Source organism: Oncorhynchus masou, chromosome 32, assembly GCF_036934945.1.
Source record: "Oncorhynchus masou masou isolate Uvic2021 chromosome 32, UVic_Omas_1.1, whole genome shotgun sequence".
NCBI classification, from domain to species: domain Eukaryota; kingdom Metazoa; phylum Chordata; class Actinopteri; order Salmoniformes; family Salmonidae; genus Oncorhynchus; species Oncorhynchus masou.
Window position 1 is genome coordinate 57,272,849 of NC_088243.1, and position 27,189 is coordinate 57,300,037.

General features: G+C 45.9%; 1 protein-coding gene across 1 annotated transcript in view; it reads right to left on the reverse strand.

Moving 5' to 3' along the window:
- The window catches only part of LOC135526283 (testican-1-like), a 284,606-nt gene that overhangs the window by 85,277 nt on the left and 172,140 nt on the right, over positions 1-27,189 (reverse strand). The window contains exon 4 of the mRNA XM_064954530.1: positions 7,460-7,540. Within this exon, the coding sequence (XP_064810602.1) occupies positions 7,460-7,540 (81 nt within the window). The remainder of the gene's footprint in view (positions 1-7,459; positions 7,541-27,189) is intronic.

Here is a 27,189-nt window from a genome sequence, read left to right on the forward strand (position 1 = left end):
TCTGGTCAGATGAAACCAAAATTGAACTTTTTGGCAACAATGCAAAACGTTATGTTTGGCGTAAAAGCAACACAGCCCATCACCCTGAACACACCATACCGACTGTCAAACATGGTGGTGGCAGCATCATGGTTTGGGCCTGCTTTTCTTCAGCAGGGACAGGGAAGATGGTTAAAATTGATGGGAAGATGGATGGAGCCAAATACAGGACCATTCTGGAAGAAAACCTGATGGAGTCTGCAAAAGACCTGAGAATGGGACAGAGATTTGTCTTCCAACAAGACAATGATCCAAAACATAAAGCAAAATCTACAATGGAATGGTTCAAAAATAAACATATCCAGGTGTTAGAATGGCTCAGTCAAAGTCCAGACCTGAATCCAATCGAGAATCTGTGGAAGGAACTGAAAACTGCTGTTCACAAATGCTCTCCATCCAACCTCACTGAGCTCGAGCTGTTTTGCAAGGAGGAATGGGAAAAACATTCAGTCTCTCGATGTGCAAAACTGATAGAGACATACCCCAAGCGACTTACAGCTGTAATCACAGCAAAAGGTGGCGCTACAAAGTATTAACTTAAGGGGGCTGAATAATTTTGCACGCCCAATTTTTCAGTTTTTGATTTGTTAAAAAAAGTTTGAAATATCCAATAAATGTCGTTCCACTTCATGATTGTGTCCCACTTGTTGTTGATTCATCACAAAAAAATACAGTTTTATATCTTTATGTTTGAAGCCTGAAATGTGGCAAAAGGTCGCAAAGTTCAAGGGGGCCGAATACTTTCGCAAGGCACTGTATATACTATATATATATACACAGTATCTTTTCCATTTGTATGAACTCCACAGGGTGTGATTCCGTTTGGCCTACAGTAGAATAGGGAGTGAGGGCTGGATCAGGATAAAGGGAGTGAGGGAGAGGATAAACGATAGAGGAATGAAAGACCATGGAGAGCCTCTCGGGAAGAGGAGCGATTGAACAGAATGAACGGGTGAAAAATGAAATCCACGGAGGTGAAATTTTATTCTGCATGTAATTGAAGAATAGCAGAGATAAACAGAGGGCATTTCAGTCCACATGCTGGAAGAATAAACCCCAGTGGCTTATGGGAAAATATGCGTCTGATGCAATGAGAAAGCCTCTAGTTCTTACAGAGAGAGAGACAGATACCAAGAGAGGCCCCAAAGCCCAATTGAAGAGTCCTATCGCTTTCAGAGCATGAATATTCATCACTGACCGACTCTCCTGGAAGCCTAATACACACACACACACACACACACACACACACACACAGTGAAGAGGAAATGGGTAAACAGCACACGTGCGCACACACACCAACTAACAGAAGCACACACCCTCCACACACAGTGGCTTTGTCAGAATATCGTTTTCTCAAGGTTTTGCTCAAAGCAAAGTAGCAAACTACTTTAAAAGAAGATTTAAAGAATGCTAAATACATTCTTATACATGGCCTTTTGGGAGGCAGCTTCCAAGTGAAGGAGAAGTTTACTCTATTGAGGGACAGGGGGCACAACTAGATAATCTAGAGTGAAGCTCGACTAAAATATGGCAATAGAAAATATGAGCAAACAGTAAAAACACATCTGCTGGCATAGACATACACACACACACACACACACACACACACACACACACACACACACACACACACACACACACACGCTATGGTCCTTAGGACACATTTACCGCAGGTGAGATATGAGGGCTGACATTTATAATACACCCACACACACACCGCCTGTTGAGTCGGCTGTAATCGTTTGTCACGGCAGAGTTATGGGCCGTGACATTTATAACCATCATAATAGGCAGAAGAGAGGTACTTCAATATTTGAAGAGGGAGAGATGTCTGAACATCGCATATCTACCTCAGGTCCCCTGGGACACATGATATTACAGTTTGATGAGACGCGGAAACACACACACACACACACACACACACACACACACACACACACACACACACACACACACACACACACACACACACACACACACACACACATGCGGTGTGGACTGAAATCCTGTCCGCTCTGTCTCAGAGCAGCTTATTGGCTCTGTTAGAATAACAGACCGTTTCATTACATTAAATCAACCGTCTCCCCTACCGTCTCCTCTATCACCAGAAAAAAACACGCTATCTAACGGTTAACCAAACACTTGTTACCGTCGCCGCCGCCCGGGACCCCAAGGTCACTCACAGACTAATTACGCCCACAGAAAACAAAAACACACACTCAGAGAAACTAAATGCAAACGTGATACAGCAACACAGAACGAAATGAGAGCAGTGAGATAGAGACAATGTGGTAAAGCTCAGTGGTCCAGACAGATTGACACAAACCAGAAGGTAGACCTGTACATGCATAAACTGCACAAACTAATGGATGTTCTACACTGAGTGTACAAAACATTAGGTCTTTCCATGACATAGACCAGGCGAATCCAGGTGAAAGCTATTATCCCTAATTGACGTCACCTGTTAAATCCACTTCAATCAGTGTAGATGAAGGGGAGGCGGCAGGATAAAAAAGGATTTTTAAGCCTTGAGACAATTGAGACATGGATTATGTGTGTCATTCAGAGGGTGAATGGGCAAGACAAAAGATTTAAGTGTCTTGGAACGGGGTATGGTAGTAGGTGCCAGGCGCACCGGTTTGTGTCAAGAACTGCAACGCTGCTGCTTTTTTCACGCTCAACAGTTTCCTGTGTCTACAATGGTCCACAACCCAAAAGACATCCAGCCAACAACAACAAAATTGTGGGTGGGAAGCATTGGAGTCATAGTGGGCCAGCATCCTTGTGGAACGCTTTCGACACCTTGTAGAGTCCATTCCTTAACAAATTGAGGCTGTTCTGAGGGCAAACAAATGTGTGGGTGGGGTTGCAACTTCATATTGGGAAGGTGTTCCTAATATTTTGTACACTCAGCATATAACCACTCTCATGGTTTTGTGCACACACACACACACACACACACACACACACACACACACACACACACACACACACACACACACACACACACACTAAACAGACTACCCCCAGAGCTCACAAATTAAGAGCAAGAGTACACAGGAATGCTGCAAAATTCCCAGGATGCATCTCGCTGACCCAGGAACCCAGAGGTGTCAAGAATCAACCAATCAGTGAAGTCAATGTGACCTCTATAACCATGAGGTCAAAGGGCAGTGAATCTTATAGGAATGGATGGCGACATTTACCCAGAAGACCTTGCGAAGGCGGGTCAGAGTGAGAGGAGGGCGTGACAGCATTTCACTAATTAGCGGTTGAGTGAGAAGACAGGGCCCAGACCCCTGGCTCTGACTAGCTCTGTAGTCTGGCTTTCCAGTGCTGGGTGAAGGCTGAGTGAAGGCTGGGTGAAGGCTGTTTGACTAGAAGTGTTGCAATGAAAGGGAAGATTAGCTTTGTTCTTATTACACACTGAGCTTTGATTGACGATCCTTCAGCTTTCTACAATTACCTCAGAGAAATAACGTGACCCCAGAACACAAACAGACCACTTCTGCCGGGTGTGTGTGTGTGGTGTGTGTTTGTGTGTGACCGCTTAACACCTGACTCCTGACTCTTCTGAGTCATCCTTTAATAATACAATTCTCCAGAAAAACACACACACACACACACACACACACACACACACACACACACACACACACACTAACTGATGCAAGGTGATAACCTGTCTGCGTAGACTATGTTCAGACCATATATACAGTATATACAGTTATAGCCTCTTCCTATAATTGCCCAGAGAGGTTGTGGTTTCAGTACGGCTGCCAACATCTGATGTTCTCTCTCTAGAGTGCAATCCATTTATCTGATCCATAGTGTGTGTGTGTGTGCGTGTGTGTGTGTGTGTGTGTGTGTGTGTGTGTGTGTGTGTGTGTGTGTGTGTGTGTGTGTGTGCATAAACTGTAAATCGATGTCCACCTGATTAACACACACCTCTTCATGTATGCATATGGAGTCGTTCTTCTTGTTCCTCTCTTTCTGTCTCTATGTCTGAATGTGCTTGAGAAAACAGATGTCCTTGTCTGTTTATCTGTCTGTTTGCAATCTGTCCCCTCTCCTATTGTACAGTGAGTGGCTTGGACACTTCTTATGCCCGTCTAGTTCCATTCACAACACAGCAGTGCACCCTGAGACAGCCTCCTATTAAAGAGCAGGCTGACATGCTGTCAGGGAGGTAGCAGACTGGTGTAGAGGTCAACAGGGGTCACACCTACAGCCTGTAGCACGCAACGTCTGGAATTACTGCCTCTGCCCCACTGAGCCCTTGAGTTTCCATTCGCCCTGTGTTAATTAAACAGGACCAGTGCCGCTGAGCTGTGGTAGAGCTGTGAGCCGTAGGCCATTCTGGCTCAGGGCTGAATGTTCTTCCTCCAGAGGCAATGCTGTGCTGGGGATTCAGCCACCACCATTCTGGCTCCAACATCATTCCAGTTGCAGGGCGCTGATCAGGAGCCAATATGAATTCAGTCTAAAGTCATTTACTGTTTACTTCTGGTGTCTTTCCCTCTCTTTCTCAATCACTCATGTGAACTGAGGGTCTGTGACCAACGGGGTGAAAGTTAAACGGCAATAACAGCCCAATTATTGTCGGTGAGGTGTACCTCTGCATTGGCCTGAATAAACCAGGAAGTTCCATCAAATATTCAACAAGGTCTTGGCATCAAATACTTACTAAGTGAACTATGTCTATCTCCCTCCCTATTTTTCTATGTCGTGCCTCATTTTACTACTTTACTCATTGTCTGTTTGTGTGTGTGTGTGTATATATATATATATATATATATATATAACTGACCCATTTGTTTGAATATGTACCACATGTAGCAGGCTGTTCCAACCCATTAGGAACACACTTTCTCTCTCCTGTCTTTGAAGTCTTTCAGTGATATCTGTTGAATGTCAATTCAAAAGACAAGTGTAACCCGGAACAAAGGCAGAATCCAAAAGACAACACAACCACACACCCCCCATTTTCCCCGACACACCCAAACACATACACCCTTTGATTACAAATGGTTGTGACCAGTATGTTCTAGTCATTAGTGTCTAGTCCGCCCTCCTGTATAGAATAGCCATGTAAGGACCTGAAATTCAAAAGAACCATGTGAAAATAAATGAGCCTGATAAGTATTCCCTGCCGTGTTCTGTGTAATGCATCCGACAGATAGGTTTCTGATGCTCCACGAGAGCCGGGAGCTAAAATGCACACCTAAAAAACACATTTTCTCTCATGTTAGCATACACACACATGCTGATATTACTGTTGAGATATGTGCTTTTTCTGTGCAGGTTACACTAGATTAAATGCTGCATGTTTTATGTTCAAGAAATGAATTCGATCTAACCAATTAAACTTAGTCAGTGCACACACCATTACTGATCTGAAGGCTTGTTTGCCGATGCTAAACACTAACACTCCAAGAGGATGTTGGCCTATGCCAGGTCGTGCTACGCTTCTTCTCCATATTAGTCCCTGCTTTCATGTTAGCCTTGGCTAACACACTACTTATTACTAACTACTACATCAGTGGTGGTGGCCGGTACCATTTAAGATGAGGGAGGACGATTCTGTTTTTTAATGAGCATTGCCTTATTGCTATCACAGCATATTCCATTCACCCAGCTCAATGTAACATCGATAGGTTTAGGCTACAACATGATACTTGAATTTTACCTATACCCATCATGAGGTTGCGACAACCTAGCCTATGAATGAAAGTTTACAACAAAGTTTACAACGTTTACAATGTGACAGACAGTAACACTTTCAATATCGCCTTGATCACTCTTGCCTGCATCTAGCTCATCTAGGGTGTAAATCATTAGTCCAACAGTGCAAACAATAGTTTCTATTGGAGTTTTTATTGAACAAATTCAGGTATGTTATCCCTGTTCTGTTTTGTTTGCTTCCATTTGAACAGAATCGGCAGGAATGAATACCCCTCTGATCACATGTAAACACAGTTCACTTTCATAGCAGCCACATACAAACAGCATGATCAGTTGTTGTATAATTCATTGTCACATCTACGCACTCTCCCCTACTCTCATCTTTTCCCTTCGTTTGTGGACTTCAGTGCACAACACATCAGCTGTCTGTGACCAGGCGGAAAAACCTTTCCAAGCCAAACATTCAGCAAGCAATTTAGCAGGCCCTGGCAATTAATAAACTAATAAAACCAAAAGCTTACCTTAACTTGGAAGAGTTCCAGTGTTGGATAGCTATAGCCAGCTAACATAGCACCCCTCTCTGTTTGAGAGGGGTGTTTGAGTAGGCTAAACTAGCAAGCTGCATTCGCTAGTTAAGTGAAAGTGAGAGAAAAAAACATGGAGATATAGCTCGCTCTCTCTCTCTCTTTCGCTCTTGCTTCTTAATTTTTTAAGAAATACATTTGTTAAAAACTGTTCCACTATTGTCTTTATGTCTCTGAGTCAAATACTCACCACATGTTATGCACTGCAGTGCATGCAGCTGGAGCTTATGCTTTCAGTACTAGATTCATTTTCTGATCATTTGATTGGATGGACAACATGTCAGTTTATGCTGCAAAAGCTCTGATAAGTTGGAGGACAAGCCAGGATGTTGTAATAATTACAGTGCAATTCTATGGAACGGGTGAGAACCATGAGCCTCCTAGGTATTGTATTGAAGTCAATGTACCCAGAGGAGGATGGAAACTAGCTGTCCTCCGGCTACACCATGTTGCTACCCTACAGAGTGCTGTTGAGGCTATCGTAGACCTCCATTGCAAAACAGTGTGTTTGAATCAATTATTTGGTGACGTGAATATATTTAGTATAGTTTTATCTAAAAAGGACAACTTTTTTAATGTTTCACAATTTAAAAAAAAATGAAATTCACCGGAGGATGGCCCTCCCCTTCCTCCTCTGAGGAGCCTCCACTGTCCTACATGTTAGCTTCAGCTAATGCACCCGAGCACTGCTTTCATGGTAACCTGCGCTAACACACCACATTACTACCGACATACATGTTAGCTTCCGCTAATGCACCGTATTACTGCTTTCACTTTAGCATCGGCTAACATGCTGCCTTACTAAGAACTTCATGTTAGCTTCAGCTAAGGCACCATACTGCTGCTTTCATGTTGCCTGTGCTAAAACACCACATTACTGAGGGGGATGTCTTTGATCAGGTGATAATTAATTAGCTACGCGGCTGCTTTTTGACAGCCGTGGGCTGAGGTTATCCCACTCACACACTCAGATAGAGACAAAACTCGAAAAGGCACCCGACAGAGATATTACAGAGATATTTCAGTTTACAGCAGATGCCTGATTTTTTTTTTCACCCACATCCTGATCAAAAATCAATTGTCAACCGAGGGACCGAGACAGACGGACCGCAACAGTGTTGATGAATGATGACGCTAACAGTAGAACTCACCCTCCTCTGTTCTCCTCTTTCCTGGGTTTGAGTGGGCTTTGGTTCCTGGTTCCCCATGTCTGCTGGGCCTCGCCTCTGTCTCTGTGGAATCATAATAAGCATCAGAAATAGAAGCAAATTGAATAAAATAAAAATTGTCTTGTTCAAAATAACTGATATACCGGTATCCCCAAAAATGACTTAAATACACACAACGAAGGGATTAAATGCATCCAGAACAACACACCAATCCACAATCAAAGCACACAAATACACATCCACACGAACATCCACACACACCAATCCCTCAAACCCAGCAGACACAGCATAACCAAAGCCTTAGGGATGAATACGGAGCTGCGAAATGAGCGGCCAAACAGAATGGTGCCGTGAGATTTTCATCTGGCGCTGTGGCTCTGGCATTAATGCCTTGTGATGATTTAATCTCCTAATTCATTCCGGACATGTATTTATTAGGCAGTGGGCTGTTTATGTAGCACTGACAGATCTCTCGTACTCTTTATTCTTCACTCTCACAGCCGATTTATGAGAGACGGATGGAGAGAACAGGAGTAGGAGGAAGAGGGGAGGAGGGTGTGTTAACGAAACCCATAACTAGCCTAGGGTACTGTGGCACTCGCTTTGTCTAGGGGTTCTAGGCATGGTTACATGGTCTGTAACCTGAATGAATGTGTGCATTTATGGAAGAAGCCAGCATATGCACCTAAGTGTTGAATGTACATGTGTCCAGGGAGACTATACAGTGCCTTGCGAAAGTATTCGGCCCCCTTGAACTTTGCGACCTTTTGCCACATTTCAGGCTTCAAACATAAAGATATAAAACTGTATTTTTTTGTGAAGAATCAACAACAAGTGGGACACAATCATGAAGTGGATCGACATTTATTGGATATTTCAAACTTTTTTAACAAATCAAAAACTGAAAAGTTGGGCGTGCAAAATTATTCAGCCCCCTTAAGTTAATACTTTGTAGCGCCACCTTTTGCTGCGATTACAGCTGTAAGTCGCTTGGGGTATGTCTCTATCAGTTTTGCACATCGAGAGACTGATTTTTTTCCCATTCCTCCTTGCAAAACAGCTCGAGCTCAGTGAGGTTGGATGGAGAGCATTTGTGAACAGCAGTTTTCAGTTCTTTCCACAGATTCTCGATTGGATTCAGGTCTGGACTTTGACTGGGCCATTCTAACACCTGGATATGTTTATTTTTGAACCATTCCATTGTAGATTTTGCTTTATGTTTTGGATCATTGTCTTGTTGGAAGACAAATCTCCGTCCCAGTCTCAGGTCTTTTGCAGACTCCATCAGGTTTTCTTCCAGAATGGTCCTGTATTTGGCTCCATCCATCTTCCCATCAATTTTAACCATCTTCCCTGTCCCTGCTGAAGAAAAGCAGGCCTAAACCATGATGCTGCCACAACCATGTTTGACAGTGTGAATGGTGTGTTCAGGGTGATGAGCTGTGTTGCTTTTACGCCAAACATAACGTTTTGCATTGTTGCCAAAAAGTTCAATTGTGGTTTCATCTGACCAGAGCACCTTCTTCCACATGTTTGGTGTGTCTCCCAGGTGGCTTGTGGCAAACTTTAAACAACACTTTTTATGGATATCTTTAAGAAATGGCTTTCTTCTTGCCACTCTTCCATAAAGGCCAGATTTGTGCAATATACGACTGATTGTTGTCCTATGGACAGAGTCTCCCACCTCAACTGTAGATCTCTGCAGTTCATCCAGAGTGATCATGGGCCTCTTGGCTGCATCTCTGATCAGTCTTCTCCTTGTATGAGCTGAAAGTTTAGAGGGACGGCCAGGTCTTGGTAGATTCGCAGTGGTCTATACTCCTTCCATTTCAATATTATCGCTTGCACAGTGCTCCTTGGGATGTTTAAAGCTTGGGAAATATTTTTGTATCCAAATCCGGCTTTAAACTTCTTCACAACAGTATCTCGGACCTGCCTGGTGTGTTCCTTGTTCTTCATGATGCTCTCTGCGCTTTTAACGGACCTCTGAGACTATCACAGTGCAGGTGCATTTATACGGAGACTTGATTACACACAGGTGGATTGTATTTATCATCATTAGTCATTTAGGTCAACATTGGATCATTCAGAGATCCTCACTGAACTTCTGGAGAGAGTTTGCTGCACTGAAAGTAAAGGGGCTGAATAATTTTGCACGCCCAATTTTTCATTTTTTGATTAGTTAAAAAAGTTTGAAATATCCAATAAATGTCATTCCACTTCATGATTGTGTCCCACTTGTTGTTGATTCTTCACAAAAAAATATAGTTTTAAATCTTTTTGTTTGAAGCCTGAAATGTGGCAAAAGGTCGCAAAGTTCAAGGGGGCCGAATACTTTCGCAATGCACTGTATATACAAAAGTATGTGGACACCCCTTCAAATTTGTGGATTCGGTTATTTCAGACTTACCCGTTGCTGACAGGTGTATAACATTGAGCACACCACCATGCAATCTCCATAGACAAACATTGGCAGTAGAAGGGCCTTACTGAAGAGGTCAGTGACTTTTAACGTGGCACCGTCATAGGATGCTACCAACAATTCAGTTCATCAATTTTCTGCCCTGCTGGAGCTGCCCAGACCAACTGTAAGTGCTGTTATTGTGAAGTGGAAATGTCTAGGAGCAACAACGGCTCAGCCACGAAGTGGTAGGCCCACACAAGCTCACAGAACGGAATCGCCGAGTGCCGAAGCGCGTAAAAATTGTCTGTCCTCGGTTGCAACACTCACTACCAAGTTCCAAACTGCCTCTGGAAGCAACATCAGCAGAACAACTCGCCGCCATTGGACTCTGGATCAGTGAAATGCGTTCTCTGGAGCGATGAATCATGCTTCACCTTCTGGCAGTCTGATGGACGAATCTAGGTTTGGCAGATGCCAGGAAAGCTACCTGCCCGAATTCAGTGCCTGGGGCTGTTGTTCATGGTTCGAGCTAGGCCCATAAGTTCCAGTGAAGGAAAATCTTAAAGCTACATCATACAATGATATTCTAGATGATTATGTGCTTCCAACTTCATGGCAACAGTTTGGGGAAGGCCCTTTCCTGTTTCAGCATGACTATGCCCCCGTGCACAAAGCGAGGTCCATGCAGAAATGGTTTGTCGAGATCGGTGTGGAAGAACTTGACTGGCCTTTACACAGCCCTGACCTCAACCCCAGTGAACTCATTTGGGATGAATTGGAACGCCGCCTACGAGCAAGGCCTAATCGCCCAACATCAGTGCACGACCTCACTAATGCTCGTGGCTGAATGGAAGCAAGTCCCCGCAGCAATGTTCCAGCATCTAGTGGAAAGCCTTCCCAGAATAGTGGAGGCTGTTAATGCAGAAAAGGGGGGACCATCTCCCTATTAATGCCCATTATTTTGGAATAAGATGTTCGACGAGCAGGTGTCCACATACTCTTGGTCATGAAGTGTAGCAACCTTAACTTGGTCCACGACCAGCTCGGTCTCTCTTGAACCTCTTGGTCGGTCAGTCCAAGCGGATCATTATTTGTTCAGATGGTGACGAAACCTACATATTTACAAAAAGGAAAAATACTAAAGGCATCCCCAGATTAAAGACTCAACAACAAATGAAAGACCTCATGGCCACTAAACAAAGACAGCAGCCTCACGACTTGAAAGCTGGGACACTGACTGTCGATCACCCTAATTGGCAAGACCTGATGTGCTTATCAACCAGGCTCAGCACGTGGACAAGGTTGCTACTGCCCACTGGGGGAATGGACTGTGGAAGTAGTAGTGAGCTGTATCGTGCTTTAGAAACTACCTAATAGAGGTGTGGAAGGTCAGTGCTGGCAAAGGTCTATGGCAAGGGGTGGTTATAGGGGGAACCCAGGGGACCCAGGTTTTGGGACGCAGCAGGCTACACCACGCCTAATTTTGTATTTCCTCTCTTCCTCTAACTTTCTCTCTTTCTTTCCCAGTTTCATTCTTTACCCAACCTCTTTGTCTTTCTCCATTCCTCTATTTATTTTTCTCATTACAGCCAGTGTCTTGTAGTCCCCAACTTATCCTCTCCAGAAGTGATATCTTTTCTCCCCCTCTTTGGCCTGTTCCCTCCCTCCCTCCCTCCCTCCCTCCCTCCCTCCCTCCCTCCCTCCCTCCCTCCCTCCCTCCCTCCCTCCCTCCCTCCCTCCCTCCCTCCCTACAGTACAGTGCGATTTTACTCTTCTCTCTCTAACTATGCCCTCCATTATCACTCTGACATCTTGGCATTTGACCCAATGGCGTGATCCTTGCCAAAAACAAAATGGGGGACAAACCTCTGGCCATTACTCAGATGTTTAGTCACCTTGATTCTCGATCTCCTGTTTTTGTATCAGGTAGTGCAAGAGGGAAGAGGAGAGAAGCGGAGGAGACAAACAGCAGAGAGGAAGAGAGGAGAAGAGTAGGAAACAGAGAAAGAGGGGAGGAGAAGACAAGAGGAGATGATCCATCTATTCTTTCTCTCAGAGGACAGTTGTAAACCACTAGGATTATTTGTGTTCATCTGATCCTCTCTCTCCCTCATCTGCTGTTTACACTAGCTCTGTTAAAACAGCCAGCGCAGCAGCACCGACGCACGTTGGAGTTGTACACCATCGATCCTGAGGTTCATTTTGGTATGTGGTTTTGCTTGTTGTTGGTTTTTGTCCTCCCTTTGCAAATTGATAGCGCTGCACTATGCTGTAAAAATCAATTTCAGTGGAATCTGGGCTGCTTCATCACCTCTCGTCGCCCTAATTCACCCCTCCACCTCTCCCTTCCATCTCTCAGCTATGTTCCCCCATCACTCCCTCACCCCCTCCCTCCACCTTGTCCTCATCTCTCTATGTTTAAAAAGCAATTCAATTACTTTAGAGGACATGATTGGGCAGTTTTGACAATACCCTTGGTGTGTGTGCATACGTAGCGGCCTGAATTAAGTGAGTGTGTCTCCACATTTGTGTGTGTTGGTGATACATCACAGGGAACGCGAGGCTCTTTGAAGCAGGCTAGATAACAGCTCAGCCCGAGGTCACTGCTGGTGATACAGAGTGGCTTTTTTTATGATGTGGCCAACAACCCATTAAAATCAGTCCAGTAAACAACGCGTGGCGAGCGCCTGGAGAGCAGCGCCTCTTACCCTCAGCGCATTAAAATGAAATTATACATTTGTTCTCACAGCCTCCCATAGACCTGTGGAGCTGTTATCGTTTGTTCTCTCTCCTTTCTCTCGCTCTCTGTCTCTCTCGGTCTCTCTCTTTCTCTTTAAATGTTAAGTAGTCACCATCAAGGGCTATGGGGCTACATCCAGAATTATGGAGTAGGGGGTAGTGTCTGTTCGTATGCATCTGTATGCCTTCATAAAAGCGAGGGAGTGAGGAAAGGGGAAAATATGCTGTGATAAGGTCTACAGACAACATCAGCTCGGATCAATATCTAACAGAACAGAGACTTACAACGAGATGACACTTACAGAGCCAGTCCAGGGGCTGTATATGTATGTCTCAAGCATCTCAGAGTAGAAGTGCTGATTTGGGTGGGAGTTCCTCCTCCCTGTGCATGTAATCTCATTCATTGTGATATCAAAGGCAAAACTGACCCTACATCAAAAAGGCAAAACTGATCCTATATCAGCACTACTTCTCTGAGACGCTTGACACACACCAAGCCCTTAGCTCTGCAAACTGCCTCTCTATTCGGTCAAAAACAATGTAACGACAATATTGGACAGTGTCATAGTAGGCTACAGAGAATCTGAACTGTTTCTGGCCGTATTTCATAGAAAAGTGATAGTTGAACACTGTGTGTGCCTATTCAGCAAATCACCAGCAGAGGGAGTTTCCTTTGAATCCATTTACCATTCACTGTGTTGGTGGTGCTTGATCATAACTTCCGAATTAGCAGAGAGCCCACTCTGGAAATGTGGCGTACTTGTAGACTAATTGTTCCAAACAATGTCTTAAAATGAACAAAATCTAAAAATATATATTGTTTTGAGATATATTTGAGATAACTTCACAGATCTTCAAAGTAAAGGGTTGAAACACGGTTTCCCATGCGTGTTCAATGAACCATAAACAATTACTGAACATGCACCTGTGGAACGGTCGTTAAGACACGAACAGCTTAGAGACAGTAGGCAATTAAGGTCACAGTTATAACTTAGGACACTAAAGAGGCCTTTCTACTGACTCTGAAAAACACCAAAAGAAAGATGCCCAGGGTCCCTGCTCATCTGCGTGAACGTGCCTTGGGCATGCTGCAAGGAGGCATGAGGACTGCAGATGTGGGCCTGTTGTAAGGCAGGTCCTCACTGGACATCGCCTATGCGCACAAACCCACCGTCACTGGACCAGACAGGACTGGCAAAACGTTTTTGTCTCACCAGGGGTGATGGTCGGACTTGCGTTTATCGTCGAAGGAATGAGCGTTACAGGCCTTTACTCTGGAGCGGGATTGATTTGGAGGTGGAGGGTCCGTCATGGTCTGGGGCGGTGTGTCACAGCATCATCAGACTGAGCTTGTTGTCATTGCTGGCAATCTCAACGCTGTGTGTTACAGGGCAGACATCCTCCTCCCTCCTGTGGTACCCTTCCTGCAGGCTCATCCTGACATGACCCTCCAGCATGACAATGCCACCAGCCATACTGCTCATTCTGTGCATGATTTCCTGCACAACAACAATGTCAGTGTTCTACCATGGCCAGCGAAGAGCCCGGATCACAATTCCATTGAGCACGTCTGGAACCTGTTGGATCAGAGGATGAGGGCTAGGGCCATTCCCCCCAGAAATGTCTGGGAACTTGCAGGTGCCTTGGTGGAAGAGTGGGGTAACAGCAAGAACTGGCAAATCTGGTGCAGTTCATGAGGAGGAGCTGCACTGCAGTACTTAATGCAGCAGGTGGCCACACCAGATACTTGATTTTGACACCCTTTTGTTCAGGGACACATTACTAAATTTTTGTTTGTCACACAATTTGCAAATAAATTCATTACAAATCCTACAATGTGATTTTCTAGATTTTTTTCTCTCATTTTGTCTGTCATGGTTGAAGTGTACCTATGAAGAACATTACAGGCCTCTCTCATCTTTTTAAGTGGGAGAACTTGCACAATTGGTGGCTGACTAAATACTTTTTTGCCCCACTGTAAGAGTAGCAGCAGCTTGCAGGTGAGTGGGTGTGTGTGTGTGTGTTGGAGTGACAGTGTGTGTGAATGTGTAGGGCCCTGCACAGAGACAGTGCAATAAAAGGCCTATAAAGATAAAAAGAAAACTGAGTGCGTGTAGCTATTTTGTTAGCTCTGCATCAGTCATTTTTGCCTGGGGATAGAAGCTGCTGAAGAACCTGTTGGTGTCAGACTTGATGCACCGGTACCTCTTGCAGTGCTGCAGCAGAGAAAATAGTCTATGGCCTGGGTGGTTGTGGTCTTTCACAATTTTCCGGGCATTCTTTTCACACCGCCTGGTATAGAGGTCCTAGATGGCAGGGAGCTCGGCCCCAGTAATGTACCGGGCTGTCCGCAAAACCCTCAGGAGCGCCATACGATTGAGGGCGGTGCTATTGCCATACCAACACTGATGCAGACAGTCAATATGCGCCCAATGGCACAGCTGTAGAACCTTTTCAGGATTTGAGGGCCCATGCCAAATTTGTTCAACCTGAAGGGGAAGAGGCGCTGTCACGCCTTCTTTGCGATTGTGCGGGGATGTTAGGTCTCTAGTGATTTGGACACCCGAGGAACTTAAAGCCGTCTACCTGCGCGCATGTGTGTGTGCGCACGTACATGCGTATCTGTTGGACACTGTACAACGGGGTGCTGGACTGGCAGAGATAAGAGGGACTGCTATTTGTAATCCTCCCTTTCAATCCTTTCACCAGATAATGCATTACAAATCACACAAACACAAATCTGCAGGACATGCCCATAAGCAAAAAGGGCTTGGGCCTGCATTACAGCCCCATACATCTTCAGAATACTGATTCTAGCACTGGGGCTTTTGGAAGGAATGTTAGTGATTTGCAGCCAAGATCTCTTCTCTCTCTCTCTCTCTCTCTCTCTCTCTCTCTCTCCATCTCTCTTCTTTATGCTTAAACTTGGCTGCCGTGTTTCTCGTCTCCATTCCCAGCAAAGGAAAAAGAGTCGGGGCCAAATGAATCGACTCTGGGAGAGAAGGACTTGGACCGGGAGGAAATGGAGCATTTTATCATTGGCTGGACACTGATCCAATCTGGACCTTATGGAAACGGCCCAATAAGATGGGACAAGGCCAGGGCAGAGCCTAATGGCTTGGGGAAGGCAGAGAGTGGTGTGTAAGGGCAGTACATGTGTTGTCACACTGTGAAATATGTATCCGTGTGAATGTGTGTCTGCGTACAAGCATGCTTGTTTTTTTAAATGTTATATTGTTTTAACATGGTGATGCATTTAAAGGACACTGAAAATAAAGCATGCAAGGTCGGGTGATTGTGGAGGCCGGGTCATTTGATGCAGTACTCCAAAACTTGACTTCTTGGTCCGATCGCCCTCACACAGCCTGGATGTGTGTTGGGTCATTGTCCTGTTGAAAAACAAATGATAATCCCAACTAAGCACACACCAGATTTGATGGCGTATCTCTGCAGAATGCTGTGGTAGCCATGTCTCACAAAGACACGGCGGTTGGAAACAAAAAACTCAAATTTGGACAAGTATCCACCGGTCTAATGTTCATTGCTCTTTTCTTGGCCCAAGCAAGTCTCTTCTTTTTTAGTAATGGTTTCTTTGCAGCAATTCGACCACGAAGGCTTGATTCACGCAGTCTCCTCTGAACAGTTGATGTTGACATGTGTCTGTTACTTGAACTCTAAAGAATTTATTTGGGCTGCAATCTGAGGTGCAGTGAACTTATCCTCTGCAGCAGAGGTAACTCTGGGTTGTCCTTTCCTGTGGCGGTCCTCATGGGAGCCAGTTTCATCATAGCGCTTGATGGTTTTTTCGACTGCACTTGAAGAAACAAGTTCTTGAAATTTTCCGGATAGACTGGGCTATCTTCTGTATACCACCCCTACCTTGTCAAAACACAACTGATTGGCTCAAAAGCATTAAGAAGGACTGCAATTCCACAAATTAACTTTTAACAAGGCACACCTGTTAATTTAAATGCATTCCAGGTGACTACCTCATGAAGCTGGTTGAGAGAAGGACAAGAGTGTGCAAAGCTGTCATCAAGGCAAAGGGTGGCTAAATTGAAGAATCAAAAATATATTTAGATTTGTTAAAGACGTTTTTGGTTTCTACATGATTCCATATGTGCTATTTCATAGTTTTGATATCTTCACTATTATTCTACAATGTAGAAAATAGTACAAATAAAGAAAAACCCTGGAATGAGTAGGTGTGTCCAAATGTTTGACCAGTACTGTACATTACTTGTATTTGACCCTGCAGCAAAAGGACATTTTAGATTGTTATGTGAATTATAATTCATGGATTTTTTTATAGGGATTGATGCATTTTTCATTAGGGCAAATCAAGTCAAATTTAAAAGTTTAAAATTACACATTTTAGAAGCCTTTTTAAAGGCTGCACTACAATTTGCAATTCTCTGTGACAAGAGAGGGATCCAATTAAGATGGCAGATCTGTATGGGAGTGTGTGTGCATTTGGCTGTGTGCGTCTCGTGGTGTGTGTGTGTGTCTGAATGTTTTCCCTCCATCCTGTAAATGGTAAATGTTGAAGTAAATGCCAGGACATGGCTGACATTTTAATGGCTACAAGGCAGCCTCTGAAATTGCATATCGCTGCAGTCAGTCAGATCTGAGAGCAGAAAGGGCCTTGGCTTATACACACTGTACATTCTTAGCATGTGCGTGCGCGCGTGCCCGTGTGTGTGTGTACATGTAGGTTGGTAAGATAAGGACACTAATACAAAGAGAACACGACCTCTGCCTGCTATGAAGACATATAGCTCCCATCTCCTTTACAGTGGGAGCAAGATATCACCAAATAAGATGAACATAAGAACCTTAAATCATACACACACACACACACACACACACACACACACACACACACACACACACACACACACACACACACACACACACACACACACACACGGCCACAGGAAAAACATACATATCAATAATAATAATTATATCAAAGTACAGTGCACATCAACACAAAGTAGCAGGGGTAACTTCTCTTGATTGACTGACACTGAATCTGACCTGGGGACAGCTTCTAGAGATGGACCCCTATTACCTCCTTTACCACCGCTACTTGCAGGATCTGACTTAGAAACAGCCCTGCTCCTGGTACTGTATCTCATATTCCTCTGATCTGAAATCAGCCTTTAGCTGTCCACTGTCATTACCTCTCCCCACTGCGGCCTTCAGGATCTGACCTGAGAGCAGTGTGTGCTCTGCTTGTCACCCACGGCGAGGCGGGGATGTCGTGTCACTGGGGTAGGGCGATATGAGCGTGTGCGAAAAGGCCACGGTGTCACCTCTGAGCCAGCTGTCACCTTATCAGCCGGCGCAGACAGACGCACTCATGACAAGAGAGACAGAGAGAGAAAGAGAGAGAGAGAGAGAGAGAGAGAGAGAGAGAGAGAGAGAGAGAGAGAGAGAGAGAGAGAGAGAGAGAGAGAGAGAGAGAGAGAGAGAGAGAGAGAGAGAGAGAGAGAGAGAGAGACAGAGACAGAGACAGAGACAGAGAGACAGAGAGAGAGAGAGAGAGAGAGAGAGAGAGAGAGAGAGAGAGAGAGAGAGAGAGAGAGAGAGAGAGAGAGAGAGAGAGAGAGAGAGAGAGAGAGAGAGAGAGAGAGAGAGAGAGAGAGAGAGAGAAAGAGAGAGAGAGAGATCTCACACCCAGTCACATGTACACACAGAGATACAGACACAGCATTCACAGCAGCAATTATGCATACGGCAACTTCATAAACCAACAGCGTTTGAAAACACATGTTATGAACTGATCCCCTTGTTAAAGCAAAGGGCCTTTTGCTTTTACATGATCTGTTTGTGTCACCTCACCCCCCCCCCTTATTGAACTCATTCTCTCACTCTGTCTCTGATGCTAGCGCACACGGCTTAGATATGGCACCCACTCTTTTCGTCCTTTCCTCCGCCTCCCCTTCCGTCCTCCTCCTCTTCCCTCTCTCCCTATGAGCATGTTAGTCCATCACTGCGGCAGGATACAATTTTCTGGGTAATTGGGCAAAGTTACCAGAGCCTTGTAGGTCCCATCAATCAGACCTAGATAGTATGGAGCCTCAGACACTCTCACAAACACATTCAGATATTCACTGTCCGACACACATACTGTACATACATTCATACAGAGATAAACACGTCACAAACACACACATAGAGACATGGACTGGACACACACACACACACACACACACACACACACACACACACACACACACACACACACACACACACACACACACACACACACACACACACACACACACACACACACACACACACACACACACACACACACAGTACAGGTCATTAAGCATCATGAGCCAAAGGGGCTAACCAGGCATGGTAGTCGGGGGTAACCAGGGCTAATGGCAAAACAAGTTAACAGGGCTACGGGCTGTTACCACAGCAACGCAACGAGATGGACCAAACACGGCGTGCTATCATGAAGGGATACACACACACACCAGACTCAGAGACAGTGCTGAACATGTACCGCACTTAAACCATCAAAGAATGTCACATATTATTTCCTGTTAAAGTGCTACCCTTTCATTTGAGCCAATGGGTGGTTGCTCCCTGTGATTGAGCTGTTTGTGAAGCCACTGGTGCGAATCTCGCATCATCCTCCCCTCCCCTGCAGCACCTCCGAAAGGACCGAGAGCTGGCAGCACAATGATGATGTCATCTCATCACTGTTCCATTGACAGCTAAATCATAACCCACGGACAGAGGTAATAACAGATGAGTGTTGGGGAAGAATACACTGACAGCCCCTGGGAGAGGCGGGGAGAAGCCCTGTGCCCCAGAAACAAATTGAGGTAAACCTGTTGGCATCTGTCACTACTGTTCCAAACACAATGGGGAGAGAAACACAGTTTGTACTGTAACAGGATTCTCACACAGGGAGAAAGAGAGAAACACAGTTTGTACTGTAACAGGAATCTCACACAGGGAGAAAGAGAGAAACACAGTTTGTACTGTAACAGGAACCTCACACAGGGAGAAAGAGAGAAACACAGTTTGTACTGTAACAGGATTCTCACACAGGGAGAAAGAGAGAAACACAGTTTGTACTGTAACAGGATTCTCACACAGGGAGAAAGAGAGAAACACAGTTTGTACTGTAACAGGACTCTCACACAGGGAGAAAGAGAGGAACACAGTTTGTACTGTAACAGGAATCTCACACAGGGAGAAAGAGAGAAACACAGTTTGTACTGTAACAGGAATCTCACACAGGGAGAAAGAGAGAAACACAGTTTGTACTGTAACAGGAATCTCACACAGGGAGAAAGAGAGAAACACAGTTTGTACTGTAACAGGAATCTCACACAGGGAGAAAGAGAGAAACACAGTTTGTACTGTAACAGGAATCTCACACAGGGAGAAAGAGAGAAACACAGTTTGTACTGTTACAGGAATCTCACACAGGGAGAAAGAGAGAAACACAGTTTGTACTGTAACAGGAATCTCACACAGGGAGAAAGAGAGAAACACAGTTTGTACTGTAACAGGAATCTCACACAGGGAGAAAGAGAGAAACACAGTTTGTACTGTTACAGGAATCTCACACAGGGAGAAAGAGAGAAACACAGTTTGTACTGTTACAGGAATCTCACACAGGGAGAAAGAGAGAAAAGTCATATGGTGTTTTCTGTGATATCATTGCAATCTCCAGAAGCTTCACAGAGAACACACAAACACACACACACACACACACACACACACACACACACACACACACACACACACACACACACACACACACACACACAGGCCCAGTGGGAATCAGAGTTCTGGCGTGGGTTCTGGGATCTCTGTCTCTCCTGCTGTCGGTTCTGGCAGAGCCCACCACTCTCTCCGGGAACCCAGCTCTGAATCACAGAACCATGGAACCATAGAACCATAGCCATCAGCACCCACAGGCACCATAGAACCAGTCAGCCCAAACTCACTGCCAGATGTCACTGTGTGTGTGTGTGTGTGTGTGTGTGTGTGTGTGTGTGTGTGTGTGTGTGTGTGTGTGTGTGTGTGTGTGTGTGTGTGTGTGTGTGTGTGTGTGTGTGTGTGTGTGTGTATATATATATATGTACACTAAGTACTGTATGTACACTACCGATCAAAAGTTTGAGGTCACTTAGAAATGTCCTTGATTTTGAAAGAAAAAATATTTTTTTTCTCCATAAAAATAACATCAAATTGACCATTATCAGCAACCATCACTCCTGTGTTCCAATGGCACGTTGTGTTAGCTAATCCAAGTTGATCATTTTAACAAAGGCTAATTGATCATTAGAAAACCTTTTTGTAATTATGTTAGCACAGCTGAAATATGTTGTGCTCTGACTAAAGAAGCAATGCAACTGACTAGTTGAGTATCTGGAGCATCAGCACACACACACACACACACACACACACACACACACACACACACACACACACACACACACACACACACACACACACACACACACACACACACACACACACACACACACACACACACACACACACACACACACACACACACACACACACACACACACACACACACACACACACACACACACACACACACACACACACACCTCTCCCAGAGGGTGTGTTGCCTGTTACCAAGGTGCCTAAATCAGACTCCCATCATCCTCTCTGGTTGTAAACAAAGTGCCATTCATCATCTGACTTTACTATTACCTCCCCATACTCTCATTGTCTTAATGCCACCATAATGGCTTTGTGTTTGGGTAGAGAGAAGGGAGGGGGGAGGGTCGATGTAGCCTTCAGTGATACAGCCTTTTCTTTCTAAAAAGCCACTCAGATACAAGTTCAGTACTTTCAGTATTCTCTTCCTTGAAGCACAGAGAAATCTATTGTCTGCTGATGAGTACGGGTTGGATAACTGCTCCTTCGATTCAATCGAACACTGCTGTTCGAGGTTAAGAATGTTTTATTTCATCTTGCACTAAAAAAAAGAAAGAAGGGAAAACTCTGTTGCAGTTCACCAGGACCAATTCAAATGCACTCCTTTCCCTCACTCAATCGGGGGGGGGGGGGGGGGGCTATGACACACAGAACGGGAGATATAGCCGTAAGAATGAAGGATGGAGAGATGAGCCTGTGGATTAGCGCTTCTGTGAATGCTTCTCATAATGATTGACTGGAGTGGCACACAGAAACAGACAGAGCTGAGTAACGAGAGAAAGGAGGGAAACAAGAGAAAGGAGGGAAACAAGAGAAAGGAGGGAAACAAGAGAAAGGAGAAAAACGAGAGCGCATTAAGTGGGGAGATTGTAATAATAAACAAACCATTTTGTTCAAATATTTATACCCGCGCAAAGTACATCAGCTAATTCCCTTTTCTTCTCCCCAGTGTGTGTGTGTGTGTGTGCATGTGTGCGTTCTTGAGTGTGTAATTTCAGATAAAAAAGGACGGATGATGAAAGCATATTATAATATCATTTGTTTTCATCTCCTAAGGAATGAATCTTGAAGCAGTAAAAGGGATTACACCAGGAGAGGAATGAGAGAGACAGAGAGAGACAGAGAGAGACAGAGAGGGAGGGTGAGACAGAGAGGGAGGGTGAGACAGAGAGGGAGGGTGAGACAGAGAGAGACAGAGAGGGAGGGTGAGACAGCGAGAGACAGAGAGGGAGGGTGAGACAGCGAGAGACAGAGAGGGAGGGCGAGACAGCGAGAGATAGAGAGGGAGGGTGAGACAGCGAGAGACAGAGAGGGAGGGCGAGACAGCAAGAGACAGAGAGGGGGGGTGAGACAGCGAGAGACAGAGTGGGAGGGCGAGACAGAGAGAGACAGAGAGGGAGGGTGAGACAGAGAGGGAGGGTGAGACAGAGGGAGGGTGAGACAGAGAGAGACAGAAAGGGAGGGTGAGACAGCGAGAGACAGAGAGGGAGGGCGAGACAGCGAGAGACAGAGAGAGTGGGATAGACAGCGAGAGACAGAGAGGGAGGGCGAGACAGAGAGAGACAGAGAGGGAGGGTGAGACAGAGAGGGAGGGTGAGACAGAGAGGGAGGGTGAGACAGAGAGGGAGGGTGAGACAGAGAGAGACAGAGAGGGAGGGTGAGACAGAGAGAGACAGAAAGGGAGGGTGAGACAGCGAGAGACAGAGAGGGAGGGCGAGACAGCGAGAGACAGAGAGGGTGGGATAGACAGCGAGAGACAGAGAGGGAGGGCGAGACAGAGAAAGACAGAGAGGGAGAGTGAGACAGAGAGAGACAGAGGGAGGGTGAGACAGCGAGAGACAGAGAGGGAGGGCGAGACAGCGAGAGACAGAGAGGGAGGGTGAGACAGCGAGAGATAGAGAGGGAGGGTGAGACAGCGAGAGATAGAGAGGGAGGGTGAGACAGCGAGAGACAGTGAGGGAGGGTGAGACAGCGAGAGACAGAGGGAGGGTGAGACAGCGAGAGACAGAGAGGGAGGGCAAGACAGAGAGAGACAGAGAGGGAGCGTGAGACAGCGAGAGACAGAGAGGGAGGGTGAGACAGCGAGAGACAGTGAGGGAGGGTGAGACAGCGAGAGACAGAGGGAGGGTGAGACAGCGAGAGACAGAGAGGGAGGGCAAGACAGAGAGAGACAGAGAGGGAGCGTGAGACAGCGAGAGACAGAGAGGGAGGGCGAGACAGCGAGAGACAGAGAGGGTGGGTTAGACAGCGAGAGACAGAGAGGGAGGGTGAGACAGAGAGGGAGGGTGAGACAGCGAGAGACAGAGGGAGGGTGAGACAGCGAGAGACAGAGAGGGAGGGTGAGACAGCGAGAGACAGAGAGGGAGGGTGAGACAGCGAGAGACAGAGAGGGATGGTGAGACAGCGAGAGATAGAGAGGGAGGGTGAGACAGCGAGACAGAGAGGGAGGGTGAGACAGCGAGAGACAGAGAGGGAGGGTGAGACAGCGAGAGACAGAGGGAGGGTGAGACAGCGAGAGACAGAGAGGGAAGGCGAGACAGAGAGAGACAGAGAGGGAGCGTGAGACAGCGAGAGACAGAGAGGGAGGGTGAGACAGAGATGGAGGTTGAGACAGCGAGAGACAGAGGGAGGGTGAGACAGCGAGAGACAGAGAGGGAGGGTGAGACAACGAGAGACAGAGAGGGAGGGTGAGACAGCGAGAGACAGAGAGGGAGGGTGAGACAGCGAGAGACAGAGAGGGAGGGTGAGACAGTGAGAGACAGAGGGAGGGTGAGACAGCGAGAGACAGAGAGGGAGGGCGAGACAGAGAGAGACAGAGAGGGAGCGTGAGACAGCGAGAGACAGAGAGGGAGGGTGAGACAGCTAGAGACAGAGAGGGAGGGTGAGACAGCGAGAGACAGAGAGGGAGTGTGAGACAGCGAGAGACAGAGAGGGAGGGTGAGACAGTGAGGGACAGAGGGAGGGTGAGACAGCGAGAGACAGAGAGGGAGGGTGAGACAGAGAGAGACAGAGAGGGAGCGTGAGACAGCGAGAGACAGAGAGGGAGGGTGAGACAGCTAGAGACAGAGAGGGAGGGTGAGACAGCGAGAGACAGAGGGATGGCGAGACAGTGAGAGACAGAGAGGGAGTGCGAGACAGCGAGAGACAGAGAGGGAGAGCGAGACAGCGAAAGGGAGGGAGGGGCTAGGAGACTGAATAAAGAGCGAGAGGTGTAGAGGGAGAATGAAAGAATAGAGATGTAATACCCAAAGACAGATATGTTTTCTTGGTAAATGACCTGTATTGTAAATATTTCAGCGTTTCGCTGGAACGCTATTCAAGTCAAGCAAACAAAGGAAGAAGGGGTCCTACAGTAAATAGCTTTGGGGAAAATGATCTAAATCAGCACTACAAACACCAGCGAGACTACAGTGATTTAGTTAAACAAACACAGATCGGTGCATTAATTCACTGTTTAACACAGCCAGTCCTGGTTGGAAGTGTGCTTGGCCTACATTCTCCAGGAGAACAGAGACACAGTACTGTCTCCTGGGATACCAGCAGCACGCAGAGGAGCCAAGACGTTACATTAAAAAAATGTATGTCAACAACAGCATCAGAAAATCAGAATGATAATAGGCTAATAGGAAGACTACCCCTCACAACAGTGCACGACAGACTTCTAATGCTGTCCTGGGTAGGACGAATACACTAGTGAGATGGGGTACGTGATTCACTGGAGAAAAACAAAAAACAAAAAATATATATATATATATATATATATATATATATATATATATCTATCAGATTTGGAATTTTGCTGACAGGTGTATAAAATCGAGCACACAGCCATGCAATCTCCATAGACAAACCCTGGCAGTAGAATGGTCTTACTGAAGAGCTCAGGTTGTCAAATATCTGCCCTGCTAGAGCTGCCCCGGTCAACTGTAAGTGCTGTTATTTTGAAGTGGAAAAGTCTAGGAGCAACAATGGCTCAGCCGAGAAGTGGTAGGCCACCCAAGCTCTCAGAACGGGACCAAGTGCTGAAGCACGTAGAGCAAAAAAAACCTTGTCTGTCCTCAGTTGCAACAATCACTACCGAGTTCCAAACTGCCTCTGGAAGCAACGTCAGCACAAGAGCTGTTCCTCGGGAGCTTCATGAAATGGGTTTCCATAGCCAAGCAGTCGCACATAAGCCTAAGATCACCATGTGCAATGCCAAGTGTCAGCTGGAGTGGTGTAAAGCTCCCCGCCATTGGATTCTGGAGCAGTGGAAAAGTGTTCTCCAGAGTGATGAATCACGCTTCACCATCTGGCAGTCCAACGGACAAATCTGGGTTTGGCAGATACCAGAAGAATGCTACCTGCCCAAATGCATAGTGCCAACTGTAAAGTTTGGTGGAGGAGGAATAATGGTCTGGGGCTGTTTTTCATGGTTCGGGCTAGTTCCCCTAGTTCCAGTGACGGGAAATCTCAACACTACAGCATACAATGACATTCTAGACAATGCTGTGGTTCCAACTACGTGGCAACAGTTTGGGGAAGGCCCTTTCCTGTTTCAGCATGACAATGCCCCTGTGCACACATTTTTTTTATTTTACCTTTATTTAACTAGGCAAGTAAGTTAAGAACAAATTCTTATTTACACTGACGGCCTACCGTGGGTTAACTGCCTTGCTCAGGGACAGAACGACACATTTTTACCTTGTCAGCTAGGTGATTCGATCCAGTAACCTTTCGGTTACTGGCCTCACGCTCTAACCACTAGGCTACCTGCCGCCCCACAAAGTGAGATCCATACAGTAATGGTTTGTCAAGATCGGTGTGGAAGAACTTGATTGGTCTGCACAGAGCCCTGACCTCAACCCAATCAAACACCTTTAGGATGAATTGGAACGCAGACTGCGAGCCAGGCCTAATCACCCAACATCAGTGCCCGACCTCACTCATGCTCTTGTGGCTGAATGGAAGCAAGTCCCCGCAATGTTCCAACATCTAGTGGAAAGCCTTCCCACAAGAGTCGAGGCTGTTATAGCAGCAAAGGGGGGACCAACTCCATATTAATACCCATGATTTTGGCATGAGTCGACAAGCAAGTGTCCACATACTTTTGGTCTGTACTGTAGTTGATATACTGTTTTATTAGCTTCCAACAGTCCAGTTCTATAGCTTTCTATTTACAGACAATTAAAACACTATACCTGGACCTGACCAAACTAATCCCAGTCCCTGAAAACATTACTGATCAATGGCAAGGGTCCAATCCTACACCTGGCAATGCCGGACCTCTCCATTGGTGACTTGTGAGACTCCGTTGATGTAATTGGTTAGCAGTCAGTGGGAAATAGCTCCCTAACCTGCTGACTGGTGTGTCATTAACCGAGTGTTTGATTTGGCCTTACGTCAGTCTCCTTGGCCCTGATTGGTCTCCAGGGGCGACCATTGATTGGTTGGTCAGTTTCACATCGACAGATTGTGCTCGATGCTGGAATCCTATTGGACAAATTGATCCCTTACTCTTGAGTTATTGCCTGGAGTAACCGGGACTAAATAATTGGGGATTTGCTTTGGTGTGTGTGTGTGTAATATTATACTGTAAGTCGACCAGTTTCTTGTCATTGCTTAGAGCTCAAGTCCACATTAGCATAGATAGATTGAAGCTAACCTCTGATCCTCTAAGCCAAACTCTCAGGCTCTCAACGAGTCCAGGCTAAATTTGACACACACACACACCCTCAGTAGGTTGAATTCAGATCACAGGCTAATTAGCCAATTATTGCAGAGGCTCAAGTACCACCTTACTACCCACCCACACGCTCTTCAACTCACTCCATTTTGCTCTCTCTCTCTCCCTCTCCCTCTCCCTCTCCCTCCTCTCTCAATCTGTTTCAATAGCCATTCAAAAGGTGCTCTTTTACCAGGGCCAGAAATCTCAAGTGTTGCCAAAGCAGAATAAAACCCCCAATAGAAGCCCCATCACCTCTCCTCTCCTCTCCTCTCCCAGTGGGCACCGACATTATTTGAACGTCTGTTTTTGTGAAATCAACAAAAAAATACACCATGTCATAGTGACATTTTTCAAATCCAATCAGTTTTCCACATTGATTCAACGTCATCAGAGTGATTTTGGCCCAGTGGG